This window comes from Chrysemys picta, chromosome 2 (genome assembly GCF_011386835.1).
Source record: "Chrysemys picta bellii isolate R12L10 chromosome 2, ASM1138683v2, whole genome shotgun sequence".
NCBI classification, from domain to species: domain Eukaryota; kingdom Metazoa; phylum Chordata; order Testudines; family Emydidae; genus Chrysemys; species Chrysemys picta.
This window is the reverse complement of record NC_088792.1, coordinates 223,238,979-223,258,683: the sequence shown is the minus strand read 5'-3', so window position 1 is coordinate 223,258,683 and position 19,705 is coordinate 223,238,979. Positions and strand designations below refer to the sequence as shown.

Below are 19,705 nucleotides of genomic sequence, written 5' to 3'. Positions count from 1 at the left end.
AAACTTATTGACAACTTTGATTTTTGTAGTAATTTCATTCGCCTCAGAATGTTGCTACTTGTTCTCTTAACTCATCAGCTATCCTGTATGCATAGCCCTGGCGACCAAGGAGATGACATATGGGGCAAGAGACATCAGGGCGGGCTACAGGGTGGAAGTTGGGACAAACTAAAGAGAGTGGACTTAGGGACATGAGATATTCAGCAGGGACACTGGGCGGGGATGTGTGAATGGGAGCTTAGTGTCTCTGTGCAGAGGCATTGGCAGTTGATGCTGCTTTGGCTCCTCAGCACAGCAAGGCAGGAGCACCATGGAAAATTAGCTCCTGCAGCACTGCTTCCTTGGTTCTCCAGCACTTCAGGAAACTTTACTGGTGTCTTGGTGAGCAGCAGAGGCAGTAGTGTCACGAAGCCCTAGATGAGCTAATGTCTTGCCACAGAAGTACTGTGTTCCCCCACACATCTTAGGCTCTCCAGAAAGACCTGATCTCCCCCCATAAAGTTCTCTTCCTCAAAATCCCCTCATGCCTGATCACCTCTAGGCTTCCCCAACATCCTCACTCTCTCTTTCCTCAGTTCATCGGGCACCCCGTGTAGCAGCTCCATGAGGAGCCAAGTGGAAATCACCTATTCACATAACTTTACCCAAACACTACTGAAAAACATGTTGCAGCCATAAGGATGTGAGGAAGTACGGTGCCCTGTTGTGGGCACTAGTTGAGAGTCAGGAGATTCAACTTTCAAGTCCCATTCTACCCCAGACTTCCTGTGTGATCTTGGGCAAGTTGTTAAGACCTACAGTTTTAAAAGTGACTCAGGATCATCTGTGTCTAAATTAAGAAATCTTAAAGGGTCCTGAAATACAGAGGGTGGGTGCTTAGCAATTTCTAAAATTCAGACCCCTAAGGTGTCTCAAGTTGGGCACCCAAACACTGAAGCATCCAAAAATCACTAATCACTTTTATAAATGTAACCCTTAGTCTCTCTGTGACAGTTTCCTGTCTGTACAATGGAGATATTAGTACTTCTCTACCTCTCTTGAATGTTGTGTGGATGGATACATTGAATGCTATGGTAGCAAGACCATATAAGCACTTTAGATAGACAAATGATCAGCAACCTGACAGTGTACCTCACTTACAGAAACCAATACAATGTTCACTGTAACTTTATGAAAGTCACACCACACCTATTTTAAATGAAAACACATGAACACGTGGCCAATAAACAGAGTTAAGGCTACATACTGACTGTTCAGGATGAGGGGGAAGATACACGTGGGCACAGAGTGGTGAAAAGGAACTAGTTGAAGTTGAAACGCGTGGAGGGCACCTGGATACTGAATAACTTAACTGCTTATTTCCTTGCTTTTCCCAATTTGCTTTAGTTAGGTATGGGCACATATGAAATTAAGGATATGACAAGATATCCCTATTCATTTACTGAGCTAAGATCTGAACACTGTATGATAATACATTTGCTCTGCTGTAATACCATCAGAAAGTTCAACTAGAAGGGAGACATACATTTGTTCTCTGTATCAAACTGTGTGCTTTCTTTTACCCTTGCTGTAGCATGATGTGGATAGATTAGCAACAATCAGCCCATTTTAAAATATGCCTTGATAGCTTCACTTACAAGTCCAAATAATTCTGTTTGAAAGGAAATATGTAAGCCAGCTGAATTTTTAACAGAAACTTGAATTCCAAAATGAAAATTAATTCTTTGATCCTTCTGATGCCTACTGAGGAAATCTGAGCAAAAATAAATAGTTTTGTTTCAACTGGCCTGCTTGAATACCCTTGATCCCAATCAGATCGCTATGGTTTCTTTTTTTTTAACATTAAAATGTGAAAGAGATAAATCACTTGAGAAAATACAAAATAATTAAAGGGACTTACTATTTCTGCTCTCTGATTTGGCATTTGCTTTGGGGTACACACGATTGGAGAGTCCCGGCAACTTAGCAGGTAGTGAATACCTGTGAGGATCATAATTCCCTGGTTTAAAAGGCTCTCTCCCAGCTGCCACAATAGCCCCAGAACACAAGATCAGAGACTGAAGGTTAGGAACCTGGGGGGGAAAAAACACAACAACAAATCAATTTCTCTGCATCAGTAACAAACAGTAATAATACAACAGGTATAGTCTTTCCACATAGTTTTTTCTTCACTTTCTACCCTATACATATATAGCATTGCAGCAGGCTATTACAAAGGGCTGGATTTTATTCCAGAATGGAATTTATTTCCACATGGGGTAATGCACTTCCTGTGTCTTTGTAAGTAAGTGTGTAAATATATTAGAAGATGATATTGTCAAGCAAAGTTTGGATCCAGATAAATATTTCCCTGAAGTTCAAGAGTTTGGAAATGGAGTTTGGATTTATCCCAATATAGAATCAATCAACAGCCATGAAATGACTGAGTGAGAGTGTGTGTGTATGAGTCAGTGAAGGGAAGAATCTTCAGCCACAAAATATATTACCAGACTCTTGTATGGGTGGTCTGTGGCTGCATACTGCCAAATATACAGAATTAGTAGTGGACCTGGCTTCCTGCTCCTCCAATTACAAGGAATTTGAGCCTCATGGATTGTGCTTTGCTAGCTTGTAGGTGACATGCCCCTTTCTCTCTTTAATGTCTACTTGTGGACACCGAACACAGAAATCACATCTTCACCAGATGGAAGGTGAAAGATTCACCCTGCACGAGTGATCAGTTGAGCTGAGTGTGATTCCCCTTTCAGTTATACCAGTGTAAACCAGAAGAAACTCCATTGTAGTTAATGAAGTTACAACAATGTACAACTTGTGTAAGCGAGAGGAGAATCAGGCCCATTGTTTCTGGAAATTTCGGGCTTTTGGGGCTAGGATTTGGTCCACACTTTATAAAATGTAAGATAACCTTATATTAGGTTTTATAGCCATAACTCATGGGTGGCAAAGACAGATGAAGAACATAATACTGTTGAACATTGCTTATAGCAATTTCATCCTTTGAACATTAAAAATATAGAGAAATAGGGATAAAAATCAAGGTTACTTAGTTTATGGCATTGTGAGAGTTCCTCAGCAATGTAGTAGCCATACAGGAAATCTGACTTTTAGTTTTGAGTCTAGGTACTTTTGCTCTTACATTAGCAATTACATTGTCATGGAATCACAGAAATGTAGGGTTGGAAGGGACCTCAACAGGCAGAACCAACTATATCTATATCATCCCTGACAGGTGTTTGTCTAACCTCTTCTTAAAAACTTCCAGTAACAGGATTCCAATACCTCCCTTGGAAGTCTATTCCAGTACTTGATTATCCTTATTGTTAGAATGTTCTTTCCAAAGATATAACCTAAATCTTCCTTGCTGCACATTAAGCTTCAAGAGACATGGAGAACAACCCTCTTTATAACAGCCCTTAACATATTTGAAGACTTATCTGGTCCCCAGTCAGTCTTCTTTTTTCAAGACTAAATATGCCCAGTTTCTTTTTAACTCTTCCTCATGATCAGGTTTCTAGACCTTTTATCATTTTTCTTGCTCTCCTCTGGACTCTCTCCAATTTGTTCACATCTTTCTTAAAGTATGGCATCCAAAACTGGGCACAATGCTCCAACTGAGGTCTCACAAGTGTCAAGTATAGCAGGACAATTTCCTCCCATGTCTTACATATGACAATCCAGTTAATACACCCCAGAATGATATTAGCCTTTTTTACAACTGCTTCATATTGTTCGCCCATATTTATCTGTGATCCACTATAATCCCCAGATTATTTTCAGCAGTACTATTGCATGGTCAGTTATTCCCCATTCTATATTTGTGAATTTGATTTTTCCTTCCTAAGTGTGGTACTCTGCATTTGTCTTTATTTAATTTCATCTTTTTTATTTCAGTCATATTTATCAAAGTCATTTTGAATTCTAATCCTGTCCTCCAAAGAGGTTGCAACACCTCCCAGCTTGGTGTGATGTTCAAATTTTATAAGCACACTCTCCACTTCATTATCCAAGTCATTAATGAAACTGTTGACTAGTTTTGGACCTAGAACAGACACATATAGGACTCCACTAGATCTGTCCACCCAGCTAGACAGTGAACCATCAATAAATACTCTTTAAGTTTGTTTTTTCAACCAGTTATGCACACACTTTATAGTAATTTCATCTAGACCACATCCTCCTAGTTTGCTTATGTGGGACTGTGTCAAAAGCCTTACTAAGATCAACATATATCACATCTACAGCTTCCCTGCCACCCCAATCTACTAGGGCATGAACCCTGTCAAAGAAGGAAATTAGGTTGGTCTGGCATGATTTGCTTTTGACAAAATCATGTTGGCTACTACTTATAACGTTATTATCTTCTAGGTGCTTACAAATTGATTGTTTAGTAATTTGTTCCAGTATCTTCCCAGGTATTAAAGTTAGGCTAATTGGCATGTAATTCCCTAGGTCCTCTTTGTTTCCCTTTTTAAAGATAGGTACTATGTTTTCCTTTTCCAGTCCTTTGGTACCTCATGGTTCTCCATGAGTTCTCAAAGATAATCACTAATGGTTCAAAGATTTCTTTAGCTAGTTCCTTAAGTACCCTAAGGTGAACTTAGTCAGGCCCTGACAACTTGAATACATCATAGTGAAGATGCTCACAACTCCTGTGGGATGGGTAGGTACAGGAATTTGTTCTGCTGCATTAATAGACCATCTCTTAAGGGAACAGAGGTAGCATTCTAAAGGAGCTCTGCCTAATGCATGTCCTAATTGTGAGGCAGGGCTATGGAAGGGTTACATGTGATTGGATGAGTGGACATATGTTGAAGGCATGCATGAAAAAGGACTAGAAAAGCATCCTGTCCAGGAAAAGCTGTCATTAGAAGACATAGAGTCTTTAAGAGGTTTAAGAGTGGTTTAAGAGAAGACTGGTGGGCTTCCATGAAAACCTAGGATTAAAATTCTCTCGCTTCAGTCACTGCAGTCCCAAGATGAGTGTGCATCCTTCCTCAAAACTGACTATCTTTTTTTAAAGGCCCATAAGTGTACAGAGGCAGATCTACAAGGAAGGCAGCAGATAGCTGATGGTCAGGGCACAGGGACCTTACACTGGTCAGAGCGTTCACCAGCCATGTAAGCAACCAAATCATTTGATAACATTGGTAATATTATAAAAGCAAACATTGTGAAAAGCATATCTCATGCCATTGTTTATTCTAACCTTTCTGCCATCCGTAGTGTATAACTTCACAACTGGATACTGCATTAACTCACTTATGGAATCCAGAAAGGTCTCAAAGTTTTGCATGTTCTTCTTACTCAGAACTATAGTGCACCTGATTCTTATGTCACCATTTTTGAAAACAAGGAGCTTTTTAGGGGTTCTTATTTTGACAGCTCTGTCTTCCTGAACAATGCCGTCTTCTTTCTCCCTGGCTAACTGCACAACTCGGCGACGAGCACTAACTGGCCTGCTGATCTGCCAGGGTAATGGCTTCTTACTGGCCCGCTCCAAATTAATGGGCTTAATTTTCTTCTGATGGGAACAAATATAAGACTTTCCATCTTCAAGGTCCTCCAGATTGGTGATACTGTGTATCCCGCGTGGTGTACTAATATTCCTCACCCCAAATGGTATTGGGACTCTTTTGGACAAGTTATCCAGCAAGGCATCAAATGTTTTGAAAGATCTATTATTAATGACCATTTTGATCCCATTAAACTGAGGGTCTCCACTTTTATAGAAACAGATTCGTTTGGCCACAACAGGTTCGGTGACATTGAAGTGACGTGTAGACAAAGTCTGTTCACTCTCAGAGGAGTTTGGCTGAAGCATTGAATAATTAGTTGATGGCGTTTCACTCATTTTGACAGCACTCTGGAAGGAGGAGGAGATGGATGTAGAAGTTTTCTCACAACTGCAGTAATAGCATAGTCCTCATTCTGAAAGATGCAAAAGGAAAATTTGTAAGAAAAATCAACAGCAGCAAATCTTGCCAAAAATTATTAAATTGACTTAAATGGGTCCAAGCTGTTATCTCGAAATTCCACAAAGACTCCAGCATTGTAGGATTAAGTTAGCATAGCTTTACTTTCAAGTACTCTCAAAACTCTCCATTGTAATTTCACATCTCTTATCATTTTGGGATAACAGCATTTTCTTTAGAAAGAGGTACTTTGTCAGACTAGAATGGCAATTAGAGGTTTTCTTTTTTAAGTATGAATGTAATGACAATATTTCACACATTATGTATTAGGGAAATATTTGTGGGGAGGGGAGAGTTTATGCAGAGGCATGAGCCATAATTCAGTCCAAGATAAACAAAAACCGAAAGACAATGGATTTGATTCTGATCGCAAATACATGAGTTTTACACCAGTGCACTCCAATGATTTCAGTGACGCTACTTCTGATTTACTACACTGTAAGTAACATCAGATTAATGTTTAGAGCATCTTTTGGTGGCTATAGTTAACGGTCCACTTTATAAATTGGGACAGATCATTTACTTTTCTATTGTAAGCTTTGCCTTTTAGGATACTAACTCGACCATTTAAATATTTGCATTTGTGCTGAGTGAAATCTTGTTGATCAAGTGTGAAATTATTTTTTCCTAGGAGAAAAAGGCTTAAATTAGTGTAATCTTTTATAAAGACAAAACCATTTCCAGTGCTTTTAATTAAAATGGCAGTTTTCAGTAGCTAAAACTTTAGAATGAGCTTTAAAATTCTAGTCATCTAAGCAATATGCTATTTCTGAAAGCAATGTAAGCATGGGCCATGATCTTTAAAACAGGGACCACTCCCCCTGTGCATTCTCCACATGCACCTGCTCTATTACTCAATTAATTGAGTTACAATCCTTTAATAACAGTATTTTATTTTAACAGTTATGTTACCTGTCAGCTCTGTGTTCTTGGGGAACCAGGGCACGGTATCCAGCCTGTCTGACTCACGAAGGACATCCTCCTTTCCCGCCCCCCCGCCTCTGCTTGAACCAAAACCAATCAGAAGAAAGACTTACAAAAAGCAATGAAAAAGCAGTGGGAGACACACCTAAATCCCTCCGGACAAGGGTGACAGGATTAAGGCAACTCCCCTAGCCTCATTTGCATCGAAGATGGGACAGGGAGGCATCTCCATTAGCATACAGAATGGAGAACAAAGATTCCAAGGCAAGAACCGCACTGAACTCTGGGACCAGAAAAGCAGGGAAACACTGCATGATGGGGGATCTCTGCTCCAGATGTTAATGAACCCACGCCTGCACACACCCAGCTCAGTAGTTATCAGACCAATACTAGTAATAAATCCTTTATTGATATCCAAAATATTGAAGCTGCCTAATTGCATTGCGAGCTCCCTTGAAGGAACACCGCGCATAGCCAGGAATGATCAGTTCCTATTGTCTAGCCTGAACAAAACAACTTTTGTGTACTCCCTTGAGCCATCAGTTTACCCATAAACAAATCTAGTGTTCTCCCTTGTTTCCCCACAAAAACCCCTACCCATGCTCAAGTAAATGTTCTGATGCCTGGATCCAAAATCTGCATCAGTTCCATTGGAACTTCATCTTCTCCTGACTGATCGTGCTAGGGGCTCTGCCTGTCGCCACCACTCTGGAACCTCAGCTACCACCACCACCTGGGAACCCTGACCGGTTCAAGCTTCACAGAGTGGTGAGAACCCAACTCTCTGTTTTTGTTGTTTTTTTTTCTACTCTAGGTATAGCTTTCTAACCCTGACTTGTGTGATCAGGTATAGTTTTCTAAACTTGACATTTGTAATCAAATTTAAGCTAGATTTAATACTGTAACTGTTTTGTTTGTTTGGCTCCACTTGTATGGTTATTACCTGGCAATAAATAAATTTTATGGTTAAGCTGGTTGCTTCCCTCCCTCTCTCTCTCCTGTGTTTTTGGCTTCCTCATTTGCTCTGCAGCAACGCTTCTCTTACCTAAGCTAAAGATCCCTGTAGCGCCCAAAAATCCTGTGGGGTTTGCTCATCAAGTGGGTTACTACCAGAACAATTGTAATGTGAAAGTGGGGATAGGGATGTGCTGAACCTGTGGCATAGGAGGGTGGCAGCCTGAAAGTGCAGCTTGACCCAGCCTGTTCAGATGTATTCTGTTCCAGTGCAGTGCCCATGGCATATGAAGATGGCAGCTTGGAGGTGCTGCTCAACCCAGCCTGCTGAGTCCAGGGACATATAAGGGGTCAGCTTGGGAGTGCTGACTGACCCAGTCTGCTGAGATGCGCTCTGTTAATGTGTATGTGTGTGTTCATCTGATTTTGGGGCTGGAGGCTGGGGAACCTAGGTCCTGCAGGATCGCTCCATTGGGAGGGAACTTGCAGAAGGGAGAAGTAGAGCTCCGTATGAAAACACAAGTGACACAAGCAGTACATTGACAGAATTACAGAAACACCCCCCACCACCAGAAGAGTAACCCTAATAAATGAGCATACCCCAAAGTAATGGGCAAACCTGGTAACAGAACTGATAAATGTTGCCTCGACCACAGCATACACTGGGGAAAAATGGCTTATAAACTAATCAGCCTGGTGAAAAGATCTCTCTACCAAAACCAATGTCCTTTTCAAAGACACTTTTCATAAAAAGATATACAGCACACTTGTGTACTATATGTGTGTTTTAAAAAAAAAAAAAAAAAAATAGGCCAAATGAAACTCTGTATCACTTGGATGCAGATGCCAGATTTAATACAGGAACATGCTACTTCCTTCAGCTATTAAACATTTTTCTTAATGAAACTGGGAAAAGTGCCCTGTTTTAATGAAAATATTTCACCACTTAAAAACATCAGCTCTGGGACTGATAAGAAAACGTTCCCACCTTTAAAGGCAGTTGAGGCTCAAAGTAAAAAAATCACATTTGACAAGACTGGTTTAAGGTTGGGGCCTTAGTTCCCCCTGTCAATTCATGGGTGTTTTTTTCCTCTCTCTCTCTTTAAATATGAAATAGCCAAATTCTTTTATTTTGAAAAGTGGATGATGTGAAGGAAGAGAAGTTACTTTGCATTATATTATCTGTGCTGCAAAGGGCACACATGGCATGTTGACAAACTGAAATAACCCTAAACATTGAGTTGGAACCACGGGGACCAAGATTAATCTTGTACACTCAAATGTTCATGATGTCAACAGAAAAATGTTAACTGTTCCATTAAGATCATGCCGGACAGAATTTTAAAAGATGGGTGCCTAAAATTAGACCTCCAAATCCCTATTAGACACCTAGTCAAGTGGCCTGCTTTTCACAGGTGCTGAGCAACTGCACTTCCCTCTGAAGTCAATAAGAGATTTGGGTGCTCAGCAGCTATAAAAATCAGGCCCATTCATTAGCTGCCTACATATAGTTTTCGGTGTTCAACGGTAGGCACCCAAGTTTGAAAATATTGGTATCCGAGTTCAAAGTAGTTGCAGGCTTCATAAAAATACGAACAGGAGAGTCTTACACAATTTTTAATTAAAATGTTCCCACTGCCTCTACAGGCCCTGTATTTCCATGTTTAGGGCAGCACGGGGGGGGGGGGGGGGGAAGCAAGGTAGGGTCCTAAATGAAGGGAGGAGTGCAGCCAACATTAGATGCTTTCCTCATGCTTGCTAATGTCCTGCCACTTGGTTGCATGGTGAGTCAGGACTGGCGATGTAAGTGAGGCATAGCCATTTTACACACTATGCTTCCCTCCAAACACAGTAATGTTCTCAGGGGAAATGCTTGTGGGAATTAATATTGCTCATATTAGCACAAGCTCTACAACTGTGGTTTCAGGGCAAACGTGCACATGTAATGAGAGAACCAGTGGCAACATGGCTCATAAGCACCCCAACACCCCACCCCACTCAAGTGGCAGACAGGAGCTCAGGTTACTATTCCAGCCCATGTGGAATAACAACCTCAATAAAGGGGTGAAGGCTTCACAGCAACCCCCATACCACTTCTGTAGAGTAGGATTACTTAGGTGGAGTAGATTTTTCCCCAATTACTTACCTATTAATACAGCTAAGAAATTAATTCAAGAGGTAGTTTTTGTCATGAGGTTTCCAAAGGCTACTCACAAAAGCTTTTAAAATACTGTATGTTGTTTTGCAGTTGTCCAAAGGTTGTTTTGGAAATGTTTAGACTGGTTAGTTATTCAGTTTTGGAAACTGATCAAGATTTTGAATAGAAATAACTTAAATTACTATTTTATACATAGATTATTGTTAGACTGGGTCTGGGCACTAGAAATTTATAATCCAAAAACAACCAACCAAACAAAAAGTACACACAAGATAATGCGTAAAGACAAATGCCAATGATTAACTATTATGGAATGATTTCATGCACAGAAAAGTAATTGACTAGCAGAAAATCAGGTCTTCTCTCATGAAATATAAAATTTATGCAATAAGTATCATGTATTCCAAAGTACTTTAGAATTGAATCATTAGCACATTGTATGTGTTTTTAGTTTGCACGGGTGTTAGCAATTAAAGCTAATCAAATTAAATTTTGGACAACAACATATGGTTTCTTATGCATCTTACACAATTTCAAAAAGTAGATAATCAACATATTGTATAAGACCTTATTTCACATCAGAGGTCATAGTTTTATCACTACAATATCTTCATTTTAGCTTAATTTAATTAAGGATTTTTATAGTTTAAGAATTTTCCTTGAGAAGTCTTACGTAACAGTTGCTTTTACACAACCAAAAATGTCTGTTTATATCATATACATTTCCATTTTGTAAAGAATGCTCCTCTGGTAGAAAAGAAAACGGAATTCAAATTCTTTGTTTCCACAGTCAACACCTCTTTCAATTTAAGAATTTACAATGCTGATGCTATGCTTTGAGAGAGATTACATTTAAACAGTTTATCCAAAGCTAGAGAAAGTTACTATTTTTCACAATAGTTAATTTCTATACTGTAGCATTTCATTACACTCACCCACAGTCGCATCCTGTGTAAATAAAAGGATAATCATCTTGTTTTCAGAGATTTACATTATTGTAAGTGCAATTGACCATGCTACCTGAAATGAACATCTTCAGTCTTATTCTGAGGAAGCCCAGCTACTAAAACATCACAATCAATTTGCTTAATCTGGGCTAAAGTTAATCCATGACTGAGTTTGCCTTAGGTAGCCATTGTTCAAAGCAGAGAACCCAGCATTTCACTCAGCAAGCCCTCATTATTTTTTTGCATTCCCTTTACCTTTGTAATATTTATTTCTCATCTGAATTTTCGTATTCAATTCCTTTCCCCTTGCAATGCTGTTACAGAATCAGAAGTTAAAGATGGAAAAATCTCTTAGGTAATTCAATCCATCTCCAGGCCATTGTTGTCCTCCAAAGTACATTTTCTAGTGCTTTTAGCTTTAAATGTCCCCAGAAATGCAGATTCCATCACTTACCTTGGGAGACCATTCCACACTCTTACAGATCTCGGTGTATGGAAGTTTTTCCTGACATTCATTCTCTCTCTTAATTGTGTACAGTTGTCAACTGACCAAACCTACTTCTGTTTGTGTTTAAGGACAACTGGACTGAAAATTTATAATCTGGTTACTTATAATTTAGTCATTGTACTCTAAATAATTCCATGGTTTTCCTCCCCACAGCATTCTTCCTTCATGAACACTTTCCAGACCAATACAGACTGCCATCCATGAAGAGTTCTACTGTTCCAGAATGGACATTGAAACAAGCATTATAAAACGGAGAGAAACTGTATTTTCTTTCTTCAGCCAGAGAAGATTATGTCATGCTGTGGCTTCATTATTCCATGGATTGATTTTTTTTTCTTAAGAACCTACTGTGCCCCCAGATGGTAACTGTTCCATCTAATTACTACCAAAGGTATAATCTGATTTGAAGCTTCTTTACTTAATCGGGACTACAGCAAGATTTCCATACTAGCTCGGTAGGGTAGCTACAAGAAGTGCTATCTGCTGAGCAGCCTTATTACATATTACAATGATTTTTTCAGAATGGCATTTACTTCCTATGCTGTGAATTCAGTGTTTAAACAAGCATTAAATACTGCTTCAGACTTACTTATCCCACCTTCTACAATATATACCCACAAACATGATATGATTACATTGCACAGACTCTTTTTTTGCTATAAATACTTGTTTCTTAGCTTAAACAGCTTACTAAAATAATCATTTAAGTCTCAAATAGATGTCAACTTGTGTAATTGTACTGCTCACCTTCCAGGCAACATTCTGTTGTTTATATTTGGCTCTTTTGCCCAGTAGTTTATACTAGCTCCTGGTTTATTAAATATATTTATCAATATATTGTCAACATGTGAGCATTCATAAGTAGTAAATAATCTTCTGATGGCTCTAAATTGAAGGATAGACTTGAAACTTTTGATAGAGTTCACTTCTTTTTAAGTATCTGACCTAAAATCTAGACTTCCACTGAACAATGCACTTTTGATGATGATCACTTCAGCCACCAAGCTGCATCTGTGCATCACTGGAATCACTCAACAGATTACACTCCTGTGCCTCTGGTGAAGATAAACAAGCATCATTGATTGACACCATAGATGCACCTTCATTCGGCAAGACCTTAAAAGACTCACAAAGCTTTCATCAAGGCAGCTGCAAGTTAAAGGATTCATTACTTCCCTCCCTGTACTACAACCACTACATGTATTATTTTTTTTAAAAACCCAAAACAGACACAGGTTCCAGCCCCACACTTCTCCAGCCTCAAGAGAGACAGCTAGAGAAAGACTCCCATCAATAAGACCTGTTCCTGATTATACTGTATAGAATCAGACTCCAAACTAACAAGTTATGAAAAGACCTCACTGTCCTATAGGAATCAATTCGCACACAAATCTTTCCCACTCTACTCACCCAAGTAGCTCCAATGACATCCATGTAACTACTCATTCAAGTAAAGTGAGCGGAATTTGGCCTTTAATGTTTGAAAAATTGATACGATTTTTGTACAATATTTGTAAAAGAATGTAGAAATACAAAATTAATCCCGGAAAGATTAGACAATGTTGCAGTGATTAAACAGAGTAGTTAGAGGTGGTATTACAATTTTCTGGGTAGCTATCATGCCCTCTTCTATATTTCATTGTCTTCATGCTTATCTCCAGATGCTTACATGCCCGACAAGGTAACTTCTTCAACCTGAGCACCACATCCATATTGATCCCAAACTTTCTTCAAAGGAGCCGTGATCTGGCCAAAAAAATTCATTATTAAGCTGCTACAATTTTGCCTTTAGTGTTTAAAAATTCCTGCACTTTGTATTTAAGAGTCTTGTTGGGTTCTTGGTATATACAAGCATTACTGTTATTTAGCATTGATAAAGCACCACAGATATGGTGATTTACACAATACAGAGTCCATGCCCCTACATGCTTACAATCTAAATTTAGATTAGGACATCAGGAAAAGATAAATAACAAACACAGGAAGCCATAAACACGTGGAAGGAGGAACTGGGACAAGGAAGATTAAGGTGCCCAGACACTGCATTGATGAGGGGCAGATAGATTAGATAAATAGACAGACAGACAGGCATGTGGTTGCTTGAGTGAACAGGGTATGCATCTAGAGGGTTACACAGTGGTTCGGCTAATACAAAAAGCTATATTTTTAAGGCTCCATGAAGACAGCACTACTTATTAAGGTTGTCCGACACTTCTCTTTATAAGACTGTATAACTATCAAACTTTAACCATTTAAGCTAAAATTTTCCAGGCCTCAGGCTGAATTTTTCAGAAAATTTCAGCCAAAATGATTCAGCCATTTCCAAGAACAAGGCTAGGTAAAAATACACTGCTTTACCCGTACTAAAGAATTCTGGTGACAATTTATCTGAAAAGTTCTAATGCCCCCATTCTTTGGGGCAGAGACTTAAGGGAGTAGCCTTAGTGTCAGGAATGCTGTTCACAGGTCTTATGAAAATATGCCCAAATTTCACCAGGTTATAAGCCTTTGAAAAATTACAGTTCACACATGATCATTAGAGACTCACTAGTGATTTTAGCAGCTACATTCCCTGAAGATTTCATACACACTGAGCATGCAGCAGCCTGGAGCTGACCAGGATGTTCCCTACTAGGCTGTGCTGGGTCTGGGTCCAGGATCCTGATATAAGAAACGGAGCCTGTCACTCCTCTGTGCTCAATGAACCCCTGTGGGGCCCAGGCAGAGTAGAGGAGGAAGCTGTCTAGTTCGAAAGCAGAGGAGACAAAAAACAGATCTGCAAGGGGGAAGGAGGACTAGATGAGGACAAGGAGCCTGGGGAAGTGCAAACTGGGACTCGAGGCTGGCAAGGGAGAGAAGGAAACTCAGCACTGGGGACAGAGGCTGAGACTGGGAGCCAGAAGGGAGACTGTAATTGGCTATACAAGGAGACTGGGACTGGGAGCAGACTGAGATCAGATGAGGAGCTGGCAGGGGGGACTGGAGCTGGCTGGGCAAGGATTGGGATTGAGAATCAGTGGGGACGGAGGAAGTGGGGAGCAGGGAGGGGAAACAGTTCTGGTATACCTTGATTTTATTAAGGTTTTTGACACAGTCCCAGATGACGTTCTCAAAAGCAAATTAGGAAAATATGGTCTAGACTGTATTACCATAAAGGTGGGTGCAAAACTCATTGGAAGACCATATGCAAAGAGTAGCTATCAATGGTTTGCTGTGAAACTGGGAGGGTGCATCTAGCTGGGTGCTACAAGGGCCAGGCAATATTCACTAGTTTCATTAAGGACTTGGATAATGGGTTGGAAAGTATGCTTATAATATTTGCTAATGTCACCAGGCTGGGAGGGGTTGCAAGCACTTTGGAGGACAGGATTAGAATTCAAAATGACCTTAACATATTGGAGAATTGGTCTGAAACCAACAAGATGAGCAGTAGTATTGCTGAAAAGAATCTGGGTGTTATAGTGGATCACAATTGAATGAGTCAACAATGTGATGTGGCTAATATCATTCTGGGGTCTATTAACAGGAATGTCATATGTAAGACATTTTTGTCCTGCTCGACTTGGTACTGGTGAGGCCTCAGCTGGAGTATTGCATCCAGTTGTGGGCACCCCACTTTAGGAAAGATGTGGACAAACTGTAGAGACTCCAGAGGAGAACAACAAAAATGATAAAAAGCTTAGAAAACCTGATTTATGAGGAAAGGTTAAAAAACTGGGCATGTAACAGTCTCCAAATATACTAAGGGCTGTTATAAAGAGGATGGTGATCAATTGTTCTCAATGTCCACTGGAGGTAGGAGGAATAGTAATGGGCTTAGTTTGCAGCAAGGGAGATTTAGGCTAAATATTAGGGGGGGAAACTTTCTCATTTTAAGGGTACTGAAGTTCTGTAATAGGCTTCCAAAGGAGGTTGTCAAATCCCCATCAGTGGAGGTTTTTAAGAACAGGTTAAATACATACCTGTCAGGGATGGTCCAGGTTTACTTGGTTCTGCCACAGAATAAGTGGCTGAACCAGATGATTTCTTGAAGTCCCTTCCAGCCCTACATTTCTATGACTCTATAAGGAGCCACAATGTGGGGAAAGAACTGATACTGGCTAGATAAAGAGACAAAGACAAGGAGTCAGAATGGTGGAGATACTGTGATTGGGACTGGAGGCCAGTGAAGACATGGAACATGGACAGACATGGCAACTAGACACTAGGATGAGGGACTGAGACAGGCTAGATGAGGAGCTGGGAAGGGGTGAAACTGGGACTGGCTGGGCAAGGAGACTGAAAACAAGGAGAGGGGGAGCAAGAGCAAGAACTGAAAATTGCTGGGCAAGGAGATTGGGAATGGGATAGGGAGTCTGGATGGGTGAGATTAGGACCTGGGAAATTAGGATGAAAAGACTAAGAAGTGGAGACAGGGATTGGCTAAATGAGGAGAATGGGATCAGGCTGAGGAAGAGACAGAGCGGATGGGGTCACACTCTGGGATAATAAAGCAGAGGTCCTGTGGAAAAATTGTTTGTGATCATATAATTAAAGACAGTATCATAATGCATATGGACATGGGGCCTGAAGTAAGATTGCACAAGCAACCTTAATTTTGGCATTTCCTAACATTTGGGTGCTTAACTTTGCAACTCTACAAATGTTCTTTTAATGAAGTATTTTGTGTGCAGTATATTTTTAATCTCCAAGCAGGAGTGTGAAAGGCTGATGTACATGTATCCTGATGACCTATTAAGCAGAAGATTAGCTAAAGCATCATTTCTTATTTTGCCTAATTATATACGAACTTTAGAAGAAGGGAGCCATTTCATGTCAATTTTATACATTTATCTAAACCTTCCTGTCACCAGTGGCCCTGCAATTTCCTCACAAGAGATATTTCGTGGTATTTTTGTCCATCCACAGCAGCCTGACCTTTCCCCATAGACAAATCAGCCTGCCCCAAAGTCTTTAGTATTAATGGCCTTTGGAATGTGTATGGCCAGCAGAATGCTGAGGATTTGTCCTGCAGGATCAGTCCCAATCTGTGATGTAGTTTATATTGGGTAGCAGAACTATGCCAAACTCCGCTGCACTGGTTTGCAGATGGCTTTAACAAGCTTTATTTTGGTTTTGGCATCCACTACGTTTAAAGAGCCAGTGAACCCAAACATTTCAGAATAAAACTCAGAGGCACTGTTTTGAGTCAGACCCACATGAACACCGAATTTTCCATGATTTCTGGCAACCGACAAATGGGTTCTCTTTTGCATTTTACCATTCTGGAGTTAGCCATCTGCCTCCCCTTCACCTTGAGGAAAGGGTAAAGCAAAGCATGGATGAAAACTGAATCCAGATTTGCCCAAAACTGGACCCACAATCACTAGCAGGTTTGTAAATAAATATGTAAAGTAATCATTAGGCGTTAGTTTTCAATTTTTCTGTTGTATTTTTAGACCTGATTCAAGTTTTCAATTCCACTTATGGACTATGAAGAAACATAAATACACATCTACACTGTAGGAGAGATGTAGAAAAACATTTAAACAACTGGTAATCAAACATAAAAAGACAATAGAGGACACTGATTCTAGTTTCAGTTGCACGTGAAATTATTTTGCAGGTGTCATTAAATGTCTAGAACATTATCTGACTACTTGCATCACAAGAACATTACATTATATAGCACACTTAGTGATATCTGATCACTGAGCCTTGATGTAATGGGAAAGTAGATCAGAAACAGTTCTGCATGTGAACCTTGCACACTGACTTTCTTCAGCATCTTTGACTTGAGCCCAGTAGTCCATGAAGCCCTAGAAGCATGCATACGCAGAAAACAAGAAATGGTGTGCCCATCTTTAAAAAGTTTCAATTGCACCTACAGCAGTTATAAGGTGGAGCTTGTTTGGACTGCTACACAGAAGTCTGTTAATGAGTCCCTTTCTTGATCACGTGTTTCTATGAAGTAAATTTAATCATCATCAAAAGAACTGACCACATCAAAACTGAAGGAATAGAAAATACACAGGAGGATAGAAACAAATTACAAATTAACATGGAAAATTAGAGCAATGGTGCAGCAAGCACTTTAGGAACATTTGGTAATAAAAAATGTTAAGTCATGTTACAATAGAGAGGAAACAAACAGTAAAGATGTAAAATATTGCTGCTCCATATTTCTGATAGGATCATTCTGCGTTTATTGGTATTTGATGTTTCATATCAGAGTGACTACCATCATGTTGGTGTAGAGCCGTCCCTAACTTCAGCTCTGGTCTTTCATTTGCAAGAGAAGGTAAAGGTCAGATGACACTTGGGACTCCTCCATAGCTACTGAACGGAAAGCATAGCAGACTGATCCAATGCCCAGTTAAGTCAATGGGAGACTTTCCAGTGGGGCATGGATCAGGGCCCAACTTGCAATGGTGAATAGCAACCATTCTTTTAAGAACTGCCAGCTGAAGAGAAGAAAGTGTTTTTTAGAATCCGGCCCCAACTTTCAGATTCATTTTCATTCTGCAGAAGCAGGAACAATGAGACATTCCCTCCCAATGCCTCAGGGATGCTTAGGATTCAGGTTGATCCACCTAACTTCTCCATCAAGAGCAGCACTGTCAAGAACTAGAAGTGGAGCCTAAAAAAGAAATACAATCCACCACATTTACTGACACTATTCTGCTGTGTCACGGATATCCTCAGGCTTCAGATGCTCATGGGGCCGGAACCAAAGCTCACTGAAGTCAATGGAAAGTCTCCAATCAACTTCAGTGGTCCTTGGATCAGACCTAGAGCCCGAAATGTGTAGTGTGTCAAGGTAATTTTTGAAATTGTACAATGTTGATTCATTATTCCTTCTCGTTTACAGAATTCGTCATTTCAGTCATGATAAAATACCTTGTAAATCTTGATTACATATTAAAAGTAATTATGTATGGGCTGACACCCATGACCCGCCTTATAGGTCCTTAGTTATTATCAGCATTAGCATCATAGTCTGGAAATTGATGTCCAAGTAAGGAAAAAATATTTGATCAATTATTCTATCATTTTCACTGACATTTCCTTTTTTCTTTAAACAGATAAACTAGCATCCCAGGTTGCGAAACATAAGCAGCCCTTTTCAGGGCATTATCACAAGTCAGAGTGGGGTCAGAGGTGTGCGTGACAGGGTTCTCCCTGACTGGCAGTCCTATGCCCCTGGAATGACACTCTTTGTTTAAGTTTGAGCCATCTGGGGCAACAGTTAACAGTTGAATATTTTTATCACTCAGATATGAGTTACTTCTTTAAAATGAGCCGTTGCTATAGCAGTTATTACCATTGGCCTCATGACCCAAGTAAATGCTGATAGCACGCCTTACATTTCCAAGTCCCTTCAACCTCTTACACCTCTATTTTTTTTAATTGGACTGTTCAGTAAGGTATGGAACTAGGAAATTGTTATCAAGTTGAAAAGGAAATTATCACATTAGCGGCAGGGGCCTGGGTTAAGTTTCTCTGAATGTGCCCAGCCTGTTTACATCCTTTCCAGTAAAGCCTTCCAAAAATGTGCCATTATTAATATGCTACTGCTGATAAGATTGAGACATTTAGTTAGCATAGAATTTCAATGTCTGATCTCCATTAACTTTTTATCTAGTTCATCCCTACAGACATTTGTTCATGAAATTCTGCAAGAAAAAATTTGATAGCCAACAACTGGGGATCCAGAAGTGAGAAAAAAGGAAAAAAATGTCACCGGAAAGGGGGGTAATGGATGGTTAGAATGGGCTCCGTATAACCAGCTTCTGAAAGTTGCTACTTTGGCTGGGTTCTGCTGTTTTCCCACAAAAACTGGCAAACATGAACCCAAATCTGAATTTCTGTCTAAACTCCCATGACAGGCTCTGGGTATAAAATCCTGGCCCCAGTAAAGTCAGGTGGAGCTCTCTTTGGCCACATCTACACTACAGCCACTGCAGTGGCACCAGCTAGGTCATTGCAGCTCTGCCACCTCCCCAAGAGGCAGTGCTAGATCGACAGAAGAATCTTTCCGTTGACCGAGCTGCAGCGAAAGAGTTGGCCTTCTCCATTCCACTTTCTGGGGAAGCCCTCCTGAAACAGTGGGCTTTCCTGGGCCAGCTTCAGGGAAACATTTGCCTTTGTCTGCGTTGCAATTACATTATCCAGTGCAGCGATACAACATCAATGTCTACAAAATGTCTCTTGACCCAAACCCTTAAAGTTAATTCAACAGACCCAAACGTGGCTAAGTGGA

At 40.1% G+C, this 19,705-nt stretch overlaps 1 protein-coding gene across 1 annotated transcript in view; it reads right to left on the bottom strand.

Moving 5' to 3' along the window:
* RP1 (RP1 axonemal microtubule associated) overlaps nt 1–19,705 on the bottom strand; it is a 297,670-nt gene that overhangs the window by 247,569 nt on the left and 30,396 nt on the right. The window contains exons 3-4 of the mRNA XM_065585560.1: nt 5,207–5,928; nt 1,901–2,072 (exon numbers count right to left, since the gene is read on the bottom strand). Of these exons, the coding sequence (XP_065441632.1) occupies nt 1,901–2,072; nt 5,207–5,851 (817 nt within the window). The 5' untranslated portion in view covers nt 5,852–5,928. The remainder of the gene's footprint in view (nt 1–1,900; nt 2,073–5,206; nt 5,929–19,705) is intronic.